General features: G+C 37.9%; 1 protein-coding gene across 1 annotated transcript; it reads left to right on the top strand.

Annotated features, from left to right (window-relative positions):
• Positions 1-566: 566 nt before the first annotated feature.
• Positions 567-19,033, top strand: PNLIP (pancreatic lipase; the record flags this gene model as incomplete). The annotated part of the gene is made up of 12 exons (XM_082674332.1): positions 567-612; positions 1,847-2,001; positions 2,605-2,727; positions 4,649-4,783; positions 7,030-7,141; positions 8,392-8,511; positions 8,628-8,747; positions 9,265-9,383; positions 11,523-11,652; positions 12,755-12,863; positions 13,993-14,157; positions 18,970-19,033. 12 exons carry the CDS (start codon positions 567-569, stop codon positions 19,031-19,033), a joined length of 1,398 nt encoding a protein of 465 aa, XP_082530458.1.
• Between the last annotated feature and the right edge of the window lie 493 nt (positions 19,034-19,526).

Here is a 19,526-nt window from a genome sequence, read left to right on the forward strand (position 1 = left end):
AGGTTGTACAAAAACTGCATGAGCTGGTAAGCTTTTAGTATTTGTGGTCAAGACTGCTGCTATCAAGTCTATGAAAACAATTTAGTTTCACCCATACCCACAGACCTGCACAGAGAACTGTAAACTAAAAAAAGGGCAGGCTAGAACCTTCACTACAATGAAATTATGGTGATTCTAAGCATTGTATAATCACATTGAAAGAGAACTGTGCTTATCTACCCTTTTCTCATCTTTCTAAAAGTACTGTGGAAAACTTCACCTACTCTATCAATCTTGGTTTATTTATGATTAAAATTAGAAATACATCCTTGGAACCTCCTCTTTTCTCATGCCACTTTTCCACGGAACTGCTCAAAAAGATAAGCTTTGCCTATAAAAGGACCTCTAGGTGCTATCTTGTGGGCAGAACTCGACAGAACTGCCATGGTGAGTCTGGAACATGTTTACCAGGTCTAATTTAGTCGAATTTACCCATTTTCCCTCAGAGGTCTAACTGAACTTGAATTATCCCAATCTTTTAAGAACTTACTTAGCCAGACTTAATTATATTTTAAAATTTTATTTAGATGCTGCTAATCTGGACACTTTTGCTGTTGCTGGGAGCAGTAGTAGGTAAGAAAAACTATTTATGTCATGCTGGAAGAGACTTGCTGCTCAATACTTGGAAGAAGGGCTACAACACCTGAATTCCAGCTACTATGAGGATGAGCAGTAGAGCAAGGGGGACAGATCCATGATTAGGAGCACAGCACTGGGAGTAGGGCTGCCAGATAAAAACTAAGACGCCCAGTTAAAGTTGAATTTCAGGTAAAATGAAGAATATGTGACATAGTTATATAAATGATAAAATTTATCATCATAATAAATAAAATTTAAAGTTAAGAAAATTTAAATTTATTGTTATTGTTATAATAAAAAATTTATTGTTTATCTGAAACTCAAACTTAACTTGTATTTTCATTTGCTAAATTTAGCAACCCTAGCTCGGAGTCAAGCGTAAGCTTTGAACCCTGGTTCCATCAGCCACAACTGTATTTCCCTGAGTAAAATTCTTAACCTCTCTGTGCTTCACTGTCTTCATCTGTGAACTGGGCATATAATGCCACCCCTGTTGTAGGGTAACTGTGAGGCTTAGGTGTGATAAGTCACGTAGATCATCTTGCCCGGCACGTGGCACATATCAAGAATGCAGCGCCCACAACGACTACTCCTCCTATTCCTGCTCCCACTATTAATGGAGACTTTATCCCCCTGGAGAACCCTTCCTTTGTGTTGTTCTTTTATGGGTTAACATTCAAGCACAGAGCTGTGTCAAACCATGGGTTTTCTGTTTGATTATTTGTGGGCAGCTTCTTCATCACAAGAATCTAGGATGCCCCTCAGATATAGGTCAGAGACCTAAATACTCACCCAGGGAGAGACGTAAAGTTTTGGCATTTGCACGAAACTTAAGCTCTCAACCCAAAGCCCAATGCCAGAAGATGTTTACGAGGAGATAAGCGCCTCATCCCCTACTACCAAGACCTGGGGACACCAGACTGCTCCCTTCTTGGGCACCAAGGGCCCAGAGAAGACATCTGAGTTGAGAGGCTCAAATGAGTCCTGGCATGGGACTGGACAGAGACAGAAGGGGAGTGAGGCGGTCCTACATAGTGGAAATGAGAAGCAGCAGCCTGTCTTTAGCTGGATGTTGTCTGTTGAAGCTGTCTGTGAGTGTGTATAAAGGAAGGTGTTTGAAGATGTGGAGGAAGAAAATATGCCACAAAATGTAGTTTAACTCATGTATTGTCAGAGAGACCATCAAAAAGAACATCCTGGTGAAACTAACACTTCTGGGTGATTGCAGGAAAAGAAATCTGCTATGAAAGACTTGGTTGCTTCAGTGATGATTCCCCTTGGGCAGGAATTGTAGAAAGACCCCTCAAAATCTTGCCCTGGTCTCCAAAAGATGTCAACACTCGTTTCCTCCTATACACTAACGAGAACCCAGACAACTTTCAAGTAAGAACACTCATGGTTTTCAGAACTAAGTTTCATCTGTTTTATGTAATAAGGATACTGAATTTTGTCTTCTAAAGAGAACAAATCAGACAGTGGAATTTGCACCTCTGCAGACTGTTAGCACAGTGACCGTATTATTTTATATAACTTGTTTATAAAAGGTTTGTTTGATAATTTGTTTAAAGTATCCATTACTTGATATTATTTTTATTCTACCTCTATGGTATCATTTAATACAATATTCTAAATATGGATATTACATATATATAATCTCTAAGTATTATGTATAACCTCCCAACATACTTTGTATCTATAAAACACGCACACACACGTACATAGCCTTCCTTTGGGTGGAGACAAGACCCTACCACCAATATTATAGCAGACATATTACCCCAAGTAGAGCAAATGCAAAAATGTCATGACATCTGGAAAGTATCGACTTGGTGATAATTGCGAATAGCTTGGTTGTAATGAGAAAATCCTTACTCACAAGGATCCCAAGTCCCAGGAGTCTTCTCCCATCTGCCACTTCCCTCCTCATAACAGTTCTATTTGATATTTTCAGAAACTTGACATTAAACATTTTTCTCCCCCAAACAGAAACTCGTTGCAGAGCCATCTACTATCACAGACTCCAATTTCAAAACAAGTATAAAAACTGTCTTTATTATTCATGGATTCATAGACAAGGGAGAAGAAAGCTGGCTGCACAACATTTGCAAGGTGAGACTGTAAATCTCTTAAGGGAAGTTTGTTTCCAGAGTGATAATTAACAACAGAGAAGGCAAGGCCCTACCCAGGCAGGACAGATGCCTGCCACCATGAGGCTGGAGGATCCTCTGACCCCACTGGGCCTGGGGTTCCCAGAGGAGGTCCAGGAGGTGACACGGGGTGGAGGGGACCTGGGACAGTCAGAGCAGCAAGGCTGGCAGGCATTTGGTGGCTCTGGGTAGCGATTATTTAATAACTAATACAGAGATATTTCTAAATTTTAGCAACGGATGTTGCCATACTGATGCAACATTTGTTGCATTTTCAATAGCTTTTAGTCTCTTCAATAGGCTTTGATTTCTGTGTGAAGAACTAAGATAACTCATTTTGCCCAAACTAATTATTTTCCCTTGCTACTCTTTTATCTCCTATGGTAGCAATAGCTAAGAAAACTGTGTAGATTTTCATTTCTGGCTTCTGTTGTTTCAGCAGTAGTGATCCTATTTTCTTAAATTTGCCTTTGGCTATGTGCCCTGTGATAATGAAGAATTAAAAGACAGAAAATCAAACAGAATAAATTTTCCAGTAACTGCTAGTGCTTAAGGAACATTGTCATTGATTCATTTCTTCATCAAGATTTTGTGGCCAGCTGTGGCGCAAAGATGCAATCATTTCTTTAGAGGTCTTATTTCAGGCCTGCCTGTGACTCAAGCCAAAGGCTGATCTGAGTTAACTCCAGAGAGTTTCGACTGATCTTGAAGACAGTTAAAATGAAGGGGCTAATTAACTACACAAGTTGAAAAATAATCAGTACAACCACAACTTGTCTTCGAAAATAATTTATAGATGATGATTATTGGGCTGGGGTAGAAGGGAGGGTAGTAATAGATTTCTATACTACAGTGAAGAAAAAATAAATAAATGATTCTCAGCTCAAAAGGTATGTAGATTTTCAGATATGCGTATACAATTTATTTCTGAGATCCAAAAGCAGATGTGTTTTTCTTGCATTTGACTTGGCTTTGGGCATTGTAATGGAGGAATGAGTACATTAAATTAGAAGGTTAAATGCAGTAGATTCAAGTTCTGATTCTATCTTTAGCTAACCAGGACACTAGCAAATCGTCTCCCCTCTTTGGATTTTTCTATCTGTAAAATGAAACAATTGGAGATGGTTTCTAATATTGCTGCATTCTTAAATTCTTCTTGGAAAACAGGTGGGGATATGCATAAATAAATACTCAAATAAATAAAATTCCTTCCAGATCTAGCATTCATGAAACTATCATTGACCCCCATCCAAAAAAGCTTCCAGCAGATATCTGAAAGTTTATATTTTTATGTGAAATAACTTCAGTCATGTACAATAAAACGTGTTCGCACAAAAATTTTGATTAGTATTTCCATCATGGAGAAGCTTATTCATTTGCCTTCAATACCTATATTTAAAGGGTCCTAACATAGTCTTTCATTTATTCTATTATTTAGTAGATATTTACTGAGTGCCTACTATGTGCCAGGAACTTTTCCAGGCACCGAGGATACAGAAGTGAACAAGACAGGCGATGCCCTGAGGTGCAGTCTAGTAAGGGACAATGTCTTGTGATGTTTATGATGCTCTAATGAGACAACCCATTGTACCATATTTTATACACTTTTCCCTGCAACAAATGTCTATGCATCTGTTGCTGTAGAAATCCCAAGAATCCCGTTCCCATTATGGCCAAATCTCTAGTTTGGAGCCAATGTTAAGCTTTAAAAAGGATTCCATAACCATAACGGATTAAAAGTTTTGTTTATTGGTTTGGGGTTAAAAAGCGAGCATGATATTGTGTAGGTCAAGGAGGGAATTTATCCTGGTCTTCAAGAGTGTTAATTAGTAATTAGGAAAGATGTTGAATTATTTACTTATTTATTGTGTCTCTTCCATCAGAACCTGTTTAAAGTGGAAAGTGTGAACTGCATCTGTGTGGACTGGAAAAGTGGCTCACGAACTGGGTACACACAAGCCTCACAGAACATCCGGATTGTGGGAGCAGAAGTGGCGTATTTCGTTGACGTTCTTGAGGTAACTACCTCTGGGTTATACAAAAGCCCATGCACATTGCTCTCTGGATTCTCTTCCAGAAAAATTGCTGTATGTATGATCATTGGTAAAGTGTTTTTCTACTTAGAGTTGGCATTCTCCTTGATTAAAAAGAAAAATGCAAAAAAAAATCTAGATTTGGGCTTCATCAATATGCCTATTAAGGTGAATAAACTGATTTTTAAGTGCTATTATTCAAGCAACCAGGTAGATTGTTTCTACTGAATTCCATCATTAGTTCTTTTAATTTTACCAGTTATTAAGCCGAGCTGATATGATAATGTCAACCTGAAGATTAAAGTGGAGGTTTTGTTGTTTTTATTTTTTTAAGAGAAGCACAATGATGACAAGCTAACCTGATTTGGTAACTAAAAACTTAGAAAATGTTAAACCTGAAAGTGCTTAAGTAATTGCTTTCATTATTCTTTTCTTTTATTCTTTTTTAATTTTTTTCTTTTTTCTTTGTAAATTGAAGTATAGTTGACACACAATATTCTATTAGTTTCAGGTGCCAAAATATGTATTGCAATGTCTGGTTTGTGGAGCTGGCAGATCAGTTATTGATTAAGTTCACCATCTTACTTGAGTGCAGTTTGTGACGCCCCGAAACAATTACAATAGTAATATCAAAGGTCACTGGGCTTCCCTGATGGTGTAGTGGTTGAGAGTCCGCCTGCCAATGCAAGGCACATGGGTTCGTGAAGATCCCACATGCCGCGGAGCGGCTAGGCCCGTGAGCCATGGCCGCTGAGCCTGCGCGTCCGGAGCCTGTGCTCTGCAACGGGAGAGGCCACAGCAGTGAGAGGCCGCATACCGCAAAAAAAAAAAAAAAGTCACTGATCACCATGAGAAATATTATAATAATGAAAAAGTTTAAAATATTGAGAGAATTACCAAAATGTAACACAGAGACCCAAAGTGAACAAATACTGTTGGAAAAATGGTGCCGATAGACTTGCTCAATGCAGTGTTGCCACAAACCTTCAGTTTGCAAAAAACATAATATCCGTGAAGCACAGTAAAGAAAAGCATAATAAAACATGGTATGTCTGTACCACATCTTCTTTATCTACTCATCTATTGACAGGCACTTAAGTCTTTTCCATTGCTTGGCTATTGTAAACAATTCTGCAATAAACATAAGGGTGCATATATCCTTTGGAATTCATGTTTTCATTTTCTTCAGAAAAATAACCAGCAGTGGAATTGCTGGACCATATGGAAGTTCTATTTCTAATTTTTTGAAGAACCTCCCTACTGTTTTCCACAGTAGCTCTACCAAGTTACATTCCTACCAATAGTACATGAGGGTTCACTTTTCTCCACATCCTCGCCAATGCTTATTATCTGTTGTCTTTTAGATGATGGCCATTCTGACAAGTGGGAGGTGGTACCTCATTGTGCTTTTGATTTGCTCTTCCCTGGTGATTAGTGATGTTGAGCATCTTTTCATATGTCTGTTGGCCATCCGTATGTCTGACTTGGAAAAATGTCTATTCAGGTTCTCGCCTCATTTTTTAAATCAGATTATGTTTTTTTATATTGAGTTACGTGAGTTCCTTGTCCACTCTGAATATTAAACTCTTACCAAATATATAATTTGCAAATATCTTCTCCCGTTTAGTAGGTCGCCTTTTTGTTTTGCTGATGGTTTCCCTCACTGTGCGAAAGCTTTTTGGTTTGAGGTAGTTCCGTTTGTTTATTTTTGCTTTTGTTTCCTTTGCGTGAGGAGACAGATCCAAAACCTATGGCTAAGATGGATGTCAAAGAATATACTGTCTATGCTTCTTCCTGGAGTTTTATGGTTTCGGGTCTTACATTTAAGTTTTGAATACATTTTGAGTTTATTTTTGTATATAGTGTAAGAAAGCGGTCCAGTTTTATTCTTTTGCATGTAGCTGTCAAGTTTTCACAACACCATTTATTGAAGAATAATCATTACTTTCTAATCCAAATACTGCTTCACCACCTCTGGGTAACAAGTCCTGATATCCATCAAGAGTCCCCTCTACGTAGTAGAACAATAAAAGAGAACACTACTTCCACCAGTTTAAACATTACACCATCGCCATTTCTCGTGATAAATGAAAAGAAAAATCCATGAAAATTGACTGCTTTAAAGGAGAAGCTTCTCTTCTTAAAAATTGAGTTTTCAGAGCGTTCTCTTTTCTGCCCATCGTGAATTTTGCTAGTTTGAAAACATTCTGAAGAAGTTTTCTTTCCAACAGTCGTCACTTGGATACTCACCTTCCAAGGTCCACGTCATTGGCCACAGTCTAGGTGCCCACGCTGCTGGCGAGTCAGGAAGGAGGACAAATGGGACCATTGGACGTATCACAGGTTGGTCAAAGCTGCAAAGTTGGACTAAATGAAGCCTATACGGGGTCTAAAAGGACAGAAATTTGGCACAGACCTGCTTTTACCTGAGGAGACAAGTTTTCACATTTTCCGAATTAGATCACATGATCAGAGAAATCGGTGCGTTCTGAGACCTTATGAATTTGTTATTAATACCAATCTTTAGTCTACAGAGCCCTGTTTAACGTATAAATACTGCATGTGACTAAAATGTGAATTAAGAACATCTGGATGTCCTATTCATATCTATTTTCTCTTTGTCGGGTATTCACAAAGGATGAGTTTGGTGAATAGAAGAAATGGCATAAATAATAGAAGCAATAGAATTAAACCCAAAGAGCTCAAAAATGTATCATTAATTATATTCTGCTTCATAGCAATTGATAATTAGTCCAGTCCTCATGAACCACAACCCGAGAGTGGTGGGGACAGATAGTCTGGGTGTCCTGGGCTGCCCGGGCTACATGCTGCTAATTAGATAAAAAATATGATTTTACAAATCTCAGACTGGTTGCCTTTAGCCAATGGAGTCATATGTTGGATACCCAGGTCCTACAACAACCTTGTAACTTTATAAGAAAGACTTTGCTATCCTGGATCTGAGAAGTGACTATTTCAGGAAATGATTACTTTATTCTTGCATCTTCCCTTCTTTATGTTCTTCCCAAATCCCCTGTCTCTGACCCCCTGATTCTCTTTTTTAATACTTTGGATAAGTTGGTTACATTTGCATCGGTGGGGGTGTCTGGGATATCTCTTTAACTTGCTGGAGAGAACATTCTTTCTCATAGTCCATAAATGCTTATGAGAGCCTGCTCAGTCAGGCACTTGCCAAGCTATGGTCGCAGTGACTGTGAAAGCCAAGATCCTTGCCCTCACAGGACTTTATAGTATAGGTGGAACTCTTTTAGCTTGAAAATCTCTTAGGAGTCCAGTGTTTCCCAGAGTCTGGCTCTTCTGTTGTAACTGTGCTATTGACAGGGATTGTCCCAATGACTTAAGCATCCGTAAGTAGGGCCAAATTCCATGGTTTGAGGAAAATTCACTTTAATGCAAATAGTAAATTAGACACAGATTTCCCTTAGAAATTGGTAAGATAGGGAAGAACCAGCTTATTTCTTTGCACGCATTACTCATGATTACCACCAAAGCTGCACTCAGGTCTCTAAAGAGAAAGGTGAACATGCATGTCCACTGATAGACACTGACATGACGCATCCTATCTATTTTAGGGTTGGATCCAGCAGAACCGTGCTTTGAGGGCACACCTGAATTAGTCCGATTGGACCCCAGTGATGCCCAATTTGTGGATGTAATTCACACAGACGCTGCCCCCATAATCCCCAACCTGGGTGAGTTCCTCAATTTGTCCCCCTGGAGTGTTTTTTGAGTCTATACATAAGAGTGTTTTAGAGTGTTTTGAGTCTTTACATTAACATCAACTTTCCCATATTTTAAAATTCCTCAGGTTTTGGAATGAGCCAAGTTGTGGGCCACCTAGATTTCTTTCCAAATGGAGGAAAGGAAATGCCCGGATGTAAGAAGAATGCTCTCTCTCAGATTGTTGACATAGATGGGATCTGGGAAGGTACAACAATTATGTATATGAAGAGATTTTCTTGGGGGTGGGGTGTGAATCTGTGTTTCCTTTTGATAAACTTGCTAAATATTTTGGTATTGTACAGGTCTCACATTTTCTATAACAAAGAACTTTTAGTTGTATCCCCAAGATACAGGTTTTCACTGGCGGAGGTGGACATGAGAAGACTATAGGAAAGAAAGTGTATTTGTAGTCAACTTTTCAAGGATCTAATTCAGGGAATTCACTACTCAATCATACCTATCCCTTACAGACCAATCTTTTCCTCCTAGAGTTATTTTTCCATTTCATTTAGCTATGGCATAACTATTATAATCTTAAACAGATTATATTAAATTCTGCTTGCATCTCAAATCATAACTACCCTTCATAAATGATTTTGTTCTGTGACTGCCATGAGTTCACACTAATTAGAAAAATCTATTTAACAACTGTATTCTGACCATGGCATTAACTTGGAAAAATAAAATCTGTCACTGATGTGTAATCATGTCTGATTTTAAAGGAACACGCAACTTTGCGGCCTGTAATCACTTAAGAAGCTACAAGTATTATGCTGATAGCATCCTCAACCCTGATGGCTTTGCTGGATTTCCTTGTGCCTCTTACAGCGTTTTCAGTGCAGTAAGTAGATTCTATCTTGCACCTAAAGAATTTTGTGACCATCGCTTCTCATGACCAGTGTGGTTCACTATACATGACATGCATTCAGTGAATGTTACTATATGACTGCCACATGATTTATACTTTCAATAATACATGTTTATTTTAATAGTGATAAAGCATTGGAGAACTTTGGAGAAATGCGCTTGTAAACTGAAATATCCCAAATCTACCTTGCTCTCTATCACTTCTGTACGTGTCAGCTAAATGTTCACACTTGGTTTGGAAATAATTCTAAGTGCAAAAATTGTCTATGGAAATCTGATCTATGGTTGCAGGATGCTGATGAACATGAACAACTTGTTTTAAATGTTAACCTTATAAAGGTATATGATTATGGGCATGTGGACATTTCTGTGCAGTCTCATAATTGCCAAGATTTTTTTTTGAGTGTCCATCTTTTTTTTGGTATTCTCTAAATATCTAAGTTGGGATCCTTAAATCTGATCTTGAATATGACATATCAATTGCCTGGCTTTTTTTTTACTATTGCTTTTCCTTTCACAATAATTTTTTTTTCAAATAAAAATGTATACCCTATGTTATTTAATATGTAAATTTTCAAGTAACATGCTAGGTGAAATTATAATTATCAAGTAGATATACTTTAGCAATGAAGAGACAGGATCTGATTCCTGGTTCTACCATTAAATAGTTGAATGATTCGGGGCAAAATACTTAACTTCTCTAAGGCACTTCATTCATTTCAAAATGTAAATAAAATGGTAGATTCCATAGATTTGGTGGGAGGATTTAATAAGATAACATGTTTTAATTGCTTAGCCCAGAACCTAAAATATAATAATTAGCGTTCAACCAATGTTAGCTATTATGTGTAGGGGAGAGGGGCTGGGTGCATATTCTATTCACAATGTAGCCTGCATATGCAACGAGAATGCCCCCCCCTTCTTTGGTCTAACTTTATTTTTATTTTCTTCCCAAATCCGTATTTTCTAGGTAATGGGGAAAACAAACAAACACAGAAGCTTTAGGTTTCATCCAGTTAAAATTTAATCTGATTCAATAATATAAACAGTCCTTTTAAGTGATGCTCAGACACTTTTATAGGAAAACAATTCTCAGTTTTGCAGATTTCTCAGCCTTTGGACCACCTCTCTCCAAGCTGGTATTGGGCAAGGTGATCATGGTGGTGGTGGTCAGTGTGTGTGTGGAGCGCAGAGAGGAGGCTTGGGGGTCCGCCTTCTTGACGGGCTCATAGCTGTCATCTGCAGGTGATGTCTGGGCATGTCCAAGCTACTGGCTTGGGCAATGCTCTCAGAGAGCTTTGGCCATTTCTTCCTGGCTGGCTCAGTTTCCCTTAGCTTTTGCTGAATGCGGACCCTGAGATTCAGCCCATTCCCCATCTGGTCCACTGATTCAGGAGTTCACCACTTTCCTCTACTGTGGGGCAGCCTTGCCTTTTCATAGCAGGAATTTTTATGTCCATCTGCCTCCGCCTCTGGTCATCCCCCTCCTTCTCTTCTCCTTGCAGTTTCTTGGCCCACGAAAAAAGGACATTTTCCTATATGATATCCATCTTCTCCAGACCTCATGGCTAAGCCTGACTGACCAACTAGAGCATCTTCCCTTCACACTGGGAGAATTCTGAGATCTGAATCTTCCAGACTTGATATGCTAAGTGGGAGCTAGAGAAAATTGAGAAAAGCTTGACTTTTAAGTCTATTGTCCTCCCAGTGAGTCCTATTTTGTGAGCCAGAAGCTGATTATCACCTCCTGCTCTTTCTTTTGCAATTTTTCTAAAATAAATTCTAACCACCTAAAGGCAGATGGGTGTCTTGGGGCAACCGGAACAACTTAGAGAGGCAAAAGAGAAAGGATTAAAATGTAAATAAATAAATAAATTCTCTTAGTTAATTTTTATAATATTTATGCTAGTGTCATGTTATTTAATAGTGAAATTGCTGACTTATCATTGTAAATAATGAGACATTTTTAACCTTTGTTGAGATACTGTTAAAGTCTTCTTTTACTATCAGAAGACGATTGGCTTTAAAATATTTGAAAATTCAACACGTAGAATAAGATGGTACACTTTTAAAAAAAGAGCCTCCTCATTCATCATTTGTTTCTTCTCCTTAGAACAAGTGCTTCCCCTGTCCAAGTGAAGGCTGCCCGCAGATGGGTCATTATGCTGATAGATTTCCTGGGAAAACCAAAGAAGTGGGCCAGGTATTTTATCTAAACACCGGTGATGCCAGCAATTTTGCCCGTAAGCCCCTATTTTATTTGTCTTAAATTCTCAATACTATGTATCTTATCACATCCAGTGGAAATATGTGAAATTGCTTTTCTGTACAAAAGTTTTAAACACTCCTCCCCAAAATGGAAAAACACATCAATGCCATGCTCAATGTGAACATGCTAATTTGGGTGGCAGAACAGAGTTTAGGGCCTGAATTATCAATGATGCAAAAATAAATTTCTTCACAGTTGATTCTGGTACCAAATTCAGGAGGCTTCTTCTGCTCCAGCCTCTTCATACGCTATTAAAAGTTTCACTGTGCAAAATTCTGAGGTTTTTAGAAGCAGAAAAGCAACCCAGGAGAGAGATGGCAGAGGTTGTGGGAGTGGAAAGGAGGTGACAGATTCCAGAGATATTAGGATTGTAGACTCCATGTGTGATGGGAATCAGCGAATGCAGGAATGGTGAGACTTGGGGACAGACCCTGGGTTTCTTTTCTGGGTAATAGAGGAGGAAAACTATTTGATGGGAGTCAATAGGGTTATTAGCTGCATTGTAAAAACTAAAGCTAAATTTTATCCCCTTCCCAGTTTGGCCCAGGCTAGCTCTAAATGGCAAAAAATTGTAGTTCACTATTGACTAGTACCATAAAATGGTTACCATAAATTAATACAATTCCAATGGTGATGAAAAGTTGAATTATAGAATGTTAAAGATAAATATAGATTATTTAGACAAAAAGATGACAGTACTCTAAAATTTTGTGATCTGTAAAAATGAAATAAACTGATGAAAATACCACACTATTATTTTTCCGTTATCTTTTAACATAAAGTTCTTATAATGTTCAAGAATAAATTGTTAGGTTAAAAAAATTGAAAACAAAATATATAACTTAGTCCCTTGGCTTGAAATCTTTTGACTTTGGAAAGGGTCTGTGTTCCTCCCCTCCCCCAATGTCTGCCCTCTGAACATTTAGTTAAAGGAATATCCATCACTATTTGATTAGAAGAACTACCAAAACCATACAAAAATTATTCAAAATTCAGCAGTAGTGGAATCCAAGTTAGCCTGTTTCCAGAATAATTTTCCTAAAAGCTGATAGTTTGCAAATATTTCCCCCTTGCAGGTTGGAGGTATAAGGTGGCTGTCACACTGTCTGGAAAGAAGGTTAGAGGACACATACTAGTTTCTTTGTTTGGAGATAGAGGAAACTCTAAGCAGTATGAAATTTTCAAGTGAGTAAACTACTACTCTAAGCTCCTTCAATGTTGGAATACTTCACACATACAATGTATGTCATGGACATAAGAGTTTATTCATTACTATATGGGAATATAGGGAAGGAAAGGATTTTTCCCTTTACCTTTCTTGGCTCTTTGGCTGGTCTGGTAATCAAATTAACATAGGACAGATTAACAGGGGAAAAAACTAATTTAATTATGTACATATGGGGGTCCCAGAAGAATATGAGACCCACAGGCAGTGAGACAATTGAGGCTTATATGCCATTCTGAGCTAAGGAGAAGGGACAGGGGTCTGGGACTTCAAAGGGGAGAAAGACGATCCACAGTAAGATGGGAAGAACAAAGGTTTGGTGCACAAAGGTTTGCCATGACAGGCAGAGACAACAGGACACGGAGAAGAATTTGATCTCCAGGCCCAGCTGAGCTCCCCGCCAGCCTAGCACACCTAACCCATATTCCTTGTAGCTATCTCAGGTGATAGTTCCCTTCCTGAACCAGGCCTTCTATCTAAATTCTTTTAGGCAGTTAAGGGAGAGGTAAAAGTTATCCTTGAGTCTGCTGGGTCTTGATTTCCTTCAGCTCGAAATAGTCCACCTGCCAAAGTGGCACATTCTGGGGAGACTTGTTCTGAACCCCTTCAGAAGTACAGTACTGCCATGTGTCATTAAAGGGAAGAGATTATTTCACCCTTGTACCTTAATACATTTTAGAACTCTGTTTCTAAATTTTTTCTCTGCTATTTCCTGAGAAAACCACAGATGTTTATTTTGATGCATGATTTATAATCACTAAATAATTATTCTACCCACAAAACAACTGGAAAAGGATGATATAATGATGTCATCATTTATTAAATTGTGGGAGGATTGTGACTATAACATGTTTGAAGTTTTATGAAAATAAGGATGACTTCAAAGTAGTATGAAATATTGATGGCAAATGAATTACCACTGAGTTGGCATACATGTCTACACTTATTTAACCATTAGATTCACAAATGTACTATCAATCATCTTACTAGAGATACATTGTTAACTGCTTTTAGAAACATATATGTGTATATTTATATGTATGTTTATGTATATTCATGTATGTTTTTATTAACTTCTTCATTCCCAAGGGGCATTCTCCAACCAGACAGTACTCATTCCAATGAATTTGACTCAGATGTGGAAGTTGGAGATGTGCAGAAGGTTAAATTTATTTGGTACAATAACGTGATCAACCCAACTCGACCCAGAGTGGGAGCATCCAAGATCAGTGTGGAACGCAATGATGGAAAAGTGTAAGTAATAAAAATCCAAAGAGATTTGAATCATTGAGTCACGTTTATAATTCTACTCCCATTGAAAGACAACTTTAAGTCACCTACAGTGGTTCTCCTATATCTCAGTCACCACTGCTTCCTAATACCTTTTGTTTCTTTAGAAGAAAGTGTACATCTTTAGGAAAACAACTTTGATAGATTTGTAGCTGACTGTTGTATGATCGGATACAAGTGTTAGAATGAGAATCTGGCTTCACAATCCTAAGGTGAAAAGAAAGAGTTCATTTAGCAGCTGTGCCTTGTGCTATGTGTATCTTCCCCAAGCTTCCTGGGTTCACCAAATTGCCACTTAAATTACCAAGAAAACAACTTATCAAGGAATACAAATAGATTGTCCTGTGTCATTAGTCCTTTTAGTGAAGACAAAGGTCAACTCTTGGTTCTAATCAAGACCAAAGTGTGTGTGAACCAACGGATATTTACCAGAGTGAACTACCAGAAGCAATGAGGTGATGATGATGATGATAATCATAACAATACCAATATCAGCCCAAGTGTTTTGAGTATAAAGCCAAATTCTGAGGCACGGTGCTATGCTGCTTCTGCCGTCATATCGTTCAGTCCTCATGTAAGTCCAGTGTGGAGACTTCTGCTTCTGGCAAAGATGGAGTAACAAGAGCCCAGATTTACCTTCCCAACTGAAACAAACAAAGATTCAGACAAAATATAATCAAACCACAGTTTTCAAGACTCTGAACATTAGGCAACAAAGGAAAGTGATCTCTGAGAGATAAGAAACAAAAAGGTAGAGTCTTCAAATTGTCCCGGCTTACTGCCTTGACAGAGTCTCCAGGATGTCACACAAAGAGGAAAAATTCAGGCAGAACCCAGTAAACTACCTGAGTTGAAGAAACAGAACTAAGAATCCAAAAAATCCAAGGCAACTGGACTTCACAGGACAGAGGACCAGAGAGGAGAGAGCTACAGAGAGGAAATCTCAGGGAGCTGGGCAATTTCCTTAAACATTCAGCAGAGGACTGATCAGCACATATATATGAGGAAACTAGCCAAGGTCTGTGAAGTATCCACCTGAAAGGATTAGAGAGAATAGTACCCAGTACTCTTGCAGGGCTGGGAACAGTACTTGTTTCCTCCAACCAGACCAGAAAAGCTCATAATTCAGGAAATGTTGGGTAGAGTATTTAAGAAGGTCTTCCCTCAGTAGCAGGAAAAAAAATTAGCCTAGAATTAGCAAGACCTGAAAGGATCAAACTGTTTCCAGATAACTGCACCCCAGAACAGAGCTCAAGAAAATTTATAGGAATACAAAATTATCCAGCAGTTAACAGGCTAAAATCCACAATATATGACATTAAATGAAAGTTTTCCATGTATATAAAGAAGCAGGAAAACACAACCTATAATGAGAAAATCAATCAATTGAAACCAAACCAGAGCCGACACAACTGTTAGAATAGCAGACATAGATTCAAACAGTTAGTAAACCTGTATTCCATTGGTTTAGAAAGGTCAGTAGAGGTATGGCCTATATATAGAAAAAAGGCCCAAGTTGAGTTTCTAGAGATGAGAACTACAATATCTGAAATGAAAGAGCAGATTAGACATTGTGAGAGAAAAGATTAGTGGAGTTGAAGAGGTAATAGAAAGTATCCAAAATGAAACACAGAGAGAAAAAAAATTTTTGATGAAAAGAATATCAGTGATCTGTGAAATAACAAGAAGTCTAATATAGTTCTCATTGAAGACTCCAAAGGAGGAAGGAGAGAAATATATATCTGAAGAAATAATGGCTTCAAAAATTTCAAACATAGTGAAAACTGTAAACATATAGATCCAAGTGATACCACAAAAAACATGAAGAGAACTATGCCAACACACATGAAAATCAAACTGCTCGAAACCAGTTATAAAGAGGAAAACTTAAAAGCAGCCAGAGAAAAAACACACATTACCTACAGAGGAATAAAGATAACAATTACAGGCAGATTCCACATAAAAAACAATGCAAGTGAGAAAACAGTGGAACAACATCTTTAAAGTACTGAAAGGAAAAAACCGTTAACCTAGAATTCTATATCCACAAAAGTATCATTCAAAGGAAAAGATGAAATAAAGACTCTTCAGACATATCAAAGCTGAAAGAATTCATCACCAACCCATCAACACCATGAGAAATGTTAAAGGAAAGTCTTCAGAGAAAGGAAAGTTATTCTGGTTGTAAAAGAATCTACAGAAAGGCGTTAAGAGCGTAGGAGATAGTAACTACGTTAGGAAACGTATGAGATTTTAAAATATGGTTATTTAAGTCTTTAAAAATAATTGACAGTTTAAAAAGTAATGGCAATATTTGGGGGAGGGGCTGTTATAACGTGTATAAGTAAAATATATGAGAACAATGCCATCAGGCATTAGGTAGGAGGGAGAAATGGAAACACTCTTATCATGTTCTTATACCATATGTAAATTAAAATATTACCACTTGAAGGTAAAATGTGATGTTAAAAATATATGGTATAAATTCTAAAGCAACCGCTAAAATAGTAAAACAAAGAACTATAGCTAATAAGCCAAAAAAGGAGGTTAAATGGAATTTTTTAAGGCATAAAAAGGGGGAAAAACAGCATAGGGAACAACTTGCAAGATAATAACCGTATCAATAAATGTATTAAATTAAAATACGACAATTAGAAGGCAGAGATTGTTTAACTGGATTTTAAAAACTCAATACACAACCGTATGCTACCTACATGAAATGTACTTTAAATATAAAGACACAAATAGATTAGAAGTGAAAGAACAGAAAATGGTATTCTATTAATTATTAGGGAAATGCAAATTAAAACCACAATGAGATACCAACATAAACTTATTTAAATGGCTAAAATTTAAAAGATTGACAATATCAAGCACTGGTGAGGATGTGAAGAAACTTGAATTCTCATATAACTGTTGATGGGAATGTAAAATGATGCAACCACTTTGGAAAACTCTTTGATAGTTTCCTAAAAGGCCAAACATACACCTACCTAAAATTCAGCTGTGTTTCTCTTTTATGTATTTACCCAAGAGAAAAGAAAGCATATATTTATACAAAGATTTGTACATAAATATTCATATTACCTTTTATTGCAATAGTCAAAATCTGGAAATAACCAAAAGTCCACCAACAAGGGAATGGATAAACAAATTGTGGTCTTCTGTACAATGGAATACTACTCAGCAGTGAAAAGGAACAAACTAGTGATACATGCAGCAACATAGATGAATCTCAAAATAATTATACTGAACAAAATTATACTGAATGAAAGAAGCTAAACAAGAGTGCATACACCTTTGATTCCATTCATATAAAATTTTACACAATTCAAAGTAGTCTATAACGACAGTAGGCCAGTGGTTGCCTGGGGAAAGGGAAGATGGAAAGGGATGGGAAGGAGAGATTACAAAGGATAGGAGGAAAATTTTGGAATAATGGATATGTTTACTCTCTTGATTGTGGTGATGGGAAATAAGTACTGTTATTATCCCCATTTTACAGATAATTCAGTGAAAGCTCAATGCCAGAATTCATGTGCAGGAAATCTGACTTCAGCAAATCCTTAACTACCACAATAGAAATTCAGATCACCTTTATTTATATATACTGTGTGCCCTTCACTTCTTGTGACCCTTTTCAATATTAGGGGTTTTTTTGATGGTGTATCTTAATTTATTATATTCTAATGGGAAAAATGAAGAACAACATTAACTTACGGATTGCCATCAAATGAGAGGGAGCTTTTAGTCAAAGTCCTTCACTAATTTGCACTGAGTTTCATCTTGTCCAATATTTTTCTTATTTTTTTCTTTTTTAAAATATTTATTTATTTTAACATCTTTATTGGAGTATAATTGCTTTACCTTGTTGTTTTAGTTTCTGCTGCATAACAAAGTGAATCAGCTATACGTATACATATATCCCCATATCCCCTCCCTCTTGCATCTCCCTCCCACCCTCCCTATCCCACCCCTCTAGGGGGACACAGAGCACCGAGCTGATCTCCCTGTGCTATGCAGCTGCTTCCCACTAGCTATCTATTTTACATTTGGTAGTGTATATATGTCCATGCCACTCTCTCACTTCATCCCAGCTTACCCTTCCCCCTCCCCGTGTCCTCAAGTCCGTTCTCTACGTCTGCATCTTTGTTCCTGTCCTGCCCCTAACCTTTCTTTAATTTGCTATTTGCACATCGGCTAGCCATTAGATTACAGAGAAGAAAATGAAGATGAAGAGAAAAGAGCATTATTCTGAGCATTTTTTATGTGCCAGGCACTTTATATATGCTTCTGTATCTTATTAAAGAACGTTAGCTCCAAAGCCTCCTAAGTATTGCTCAGTCTTAATGAGTAAATTAGTCATTCAATTCAATACTGAATTAAAATAAGAATGCCTAGCCACTGTAACACCAGGACCTCAGGATCTTTACTCTGGCTGATTTCTTGTCATGCCGCCGACCCTACTCTTCCTCAGGTGCATTCACTGACGGTGTGCCGTGTTTAGTAGGTGCTTTGGGGATGTGACAGATGGACCCTCCGTGTCCTCTGGCGTGTCCAATGATACCTCTTCTTTCTGCTATTGCATAGCCATGGGATAAAATTAGAAAGGAAAATGCAGTCCTTTATACCCAAGAGGTATTCACTCGGCCAGTGTCTAGTTTGGGGCACAGAGTGTGCCACTCACTCAGCCTGAGGGGAAGGAAGTGGCTGTCATCAAACTCCACACACCAACTGTGTGTCAGGAAGAGCTGACTTTTTGTTTTCTCTCCCCAGGTTCAACTTCTGTAGCCAAGAAACTGTGAGGGAAGATATTCTGCTTACCCTCACCCTGTGTTAGGAGCTGCTGACATGTGAACACTGAATCTTACTGCTAATAAAATCTAGCACTACATTCCTTTCTTTGCCATCATGTCCCTTATTTCCAATGAAATGTTTGGATAATGTGATTAAGTTCCAATATTTGGAGCTGGTCTGAAAACCCACAAATGACTGTTGAATTTTGCTACATGTTACCTGGCATTTGAACTTGGGAATATTGTTTACTTGATACTGACGTCATGCCCATTACTATTACTGATGTCATTCTGATCACTTAAGGCAGGCTTCCAGGTCCAAAGTGACCCTCTTGTTGGTGGTGGGCACACATGATAAGTACCCACCTTTGCCACTTTTTCCATCATCTTTAATCGATATCTCAGGAGGATTGACACATAGGGAGTCTCCAGTTCTAATCTGAACTTTTCTCTTTCAAATCCTTGGCCATGTCTATTTCTGTGTCTGTGTCAGTTGGGCCCTCTGAGAATGAGACGCCAGGGAAATGTCTGTGATGG

The sequence above is a fragment of the Grampus griseus genome (genome assembly GCF_964374135.1).
Source record: "Grampus griseus genome assembly, chromosome: 16".
Lineage (NCBI taxonomy): Eukaryota > Metazoa > Chordata > Mammalia > Artiodactyla > Delphinidae > Grampus > Grampus griseus.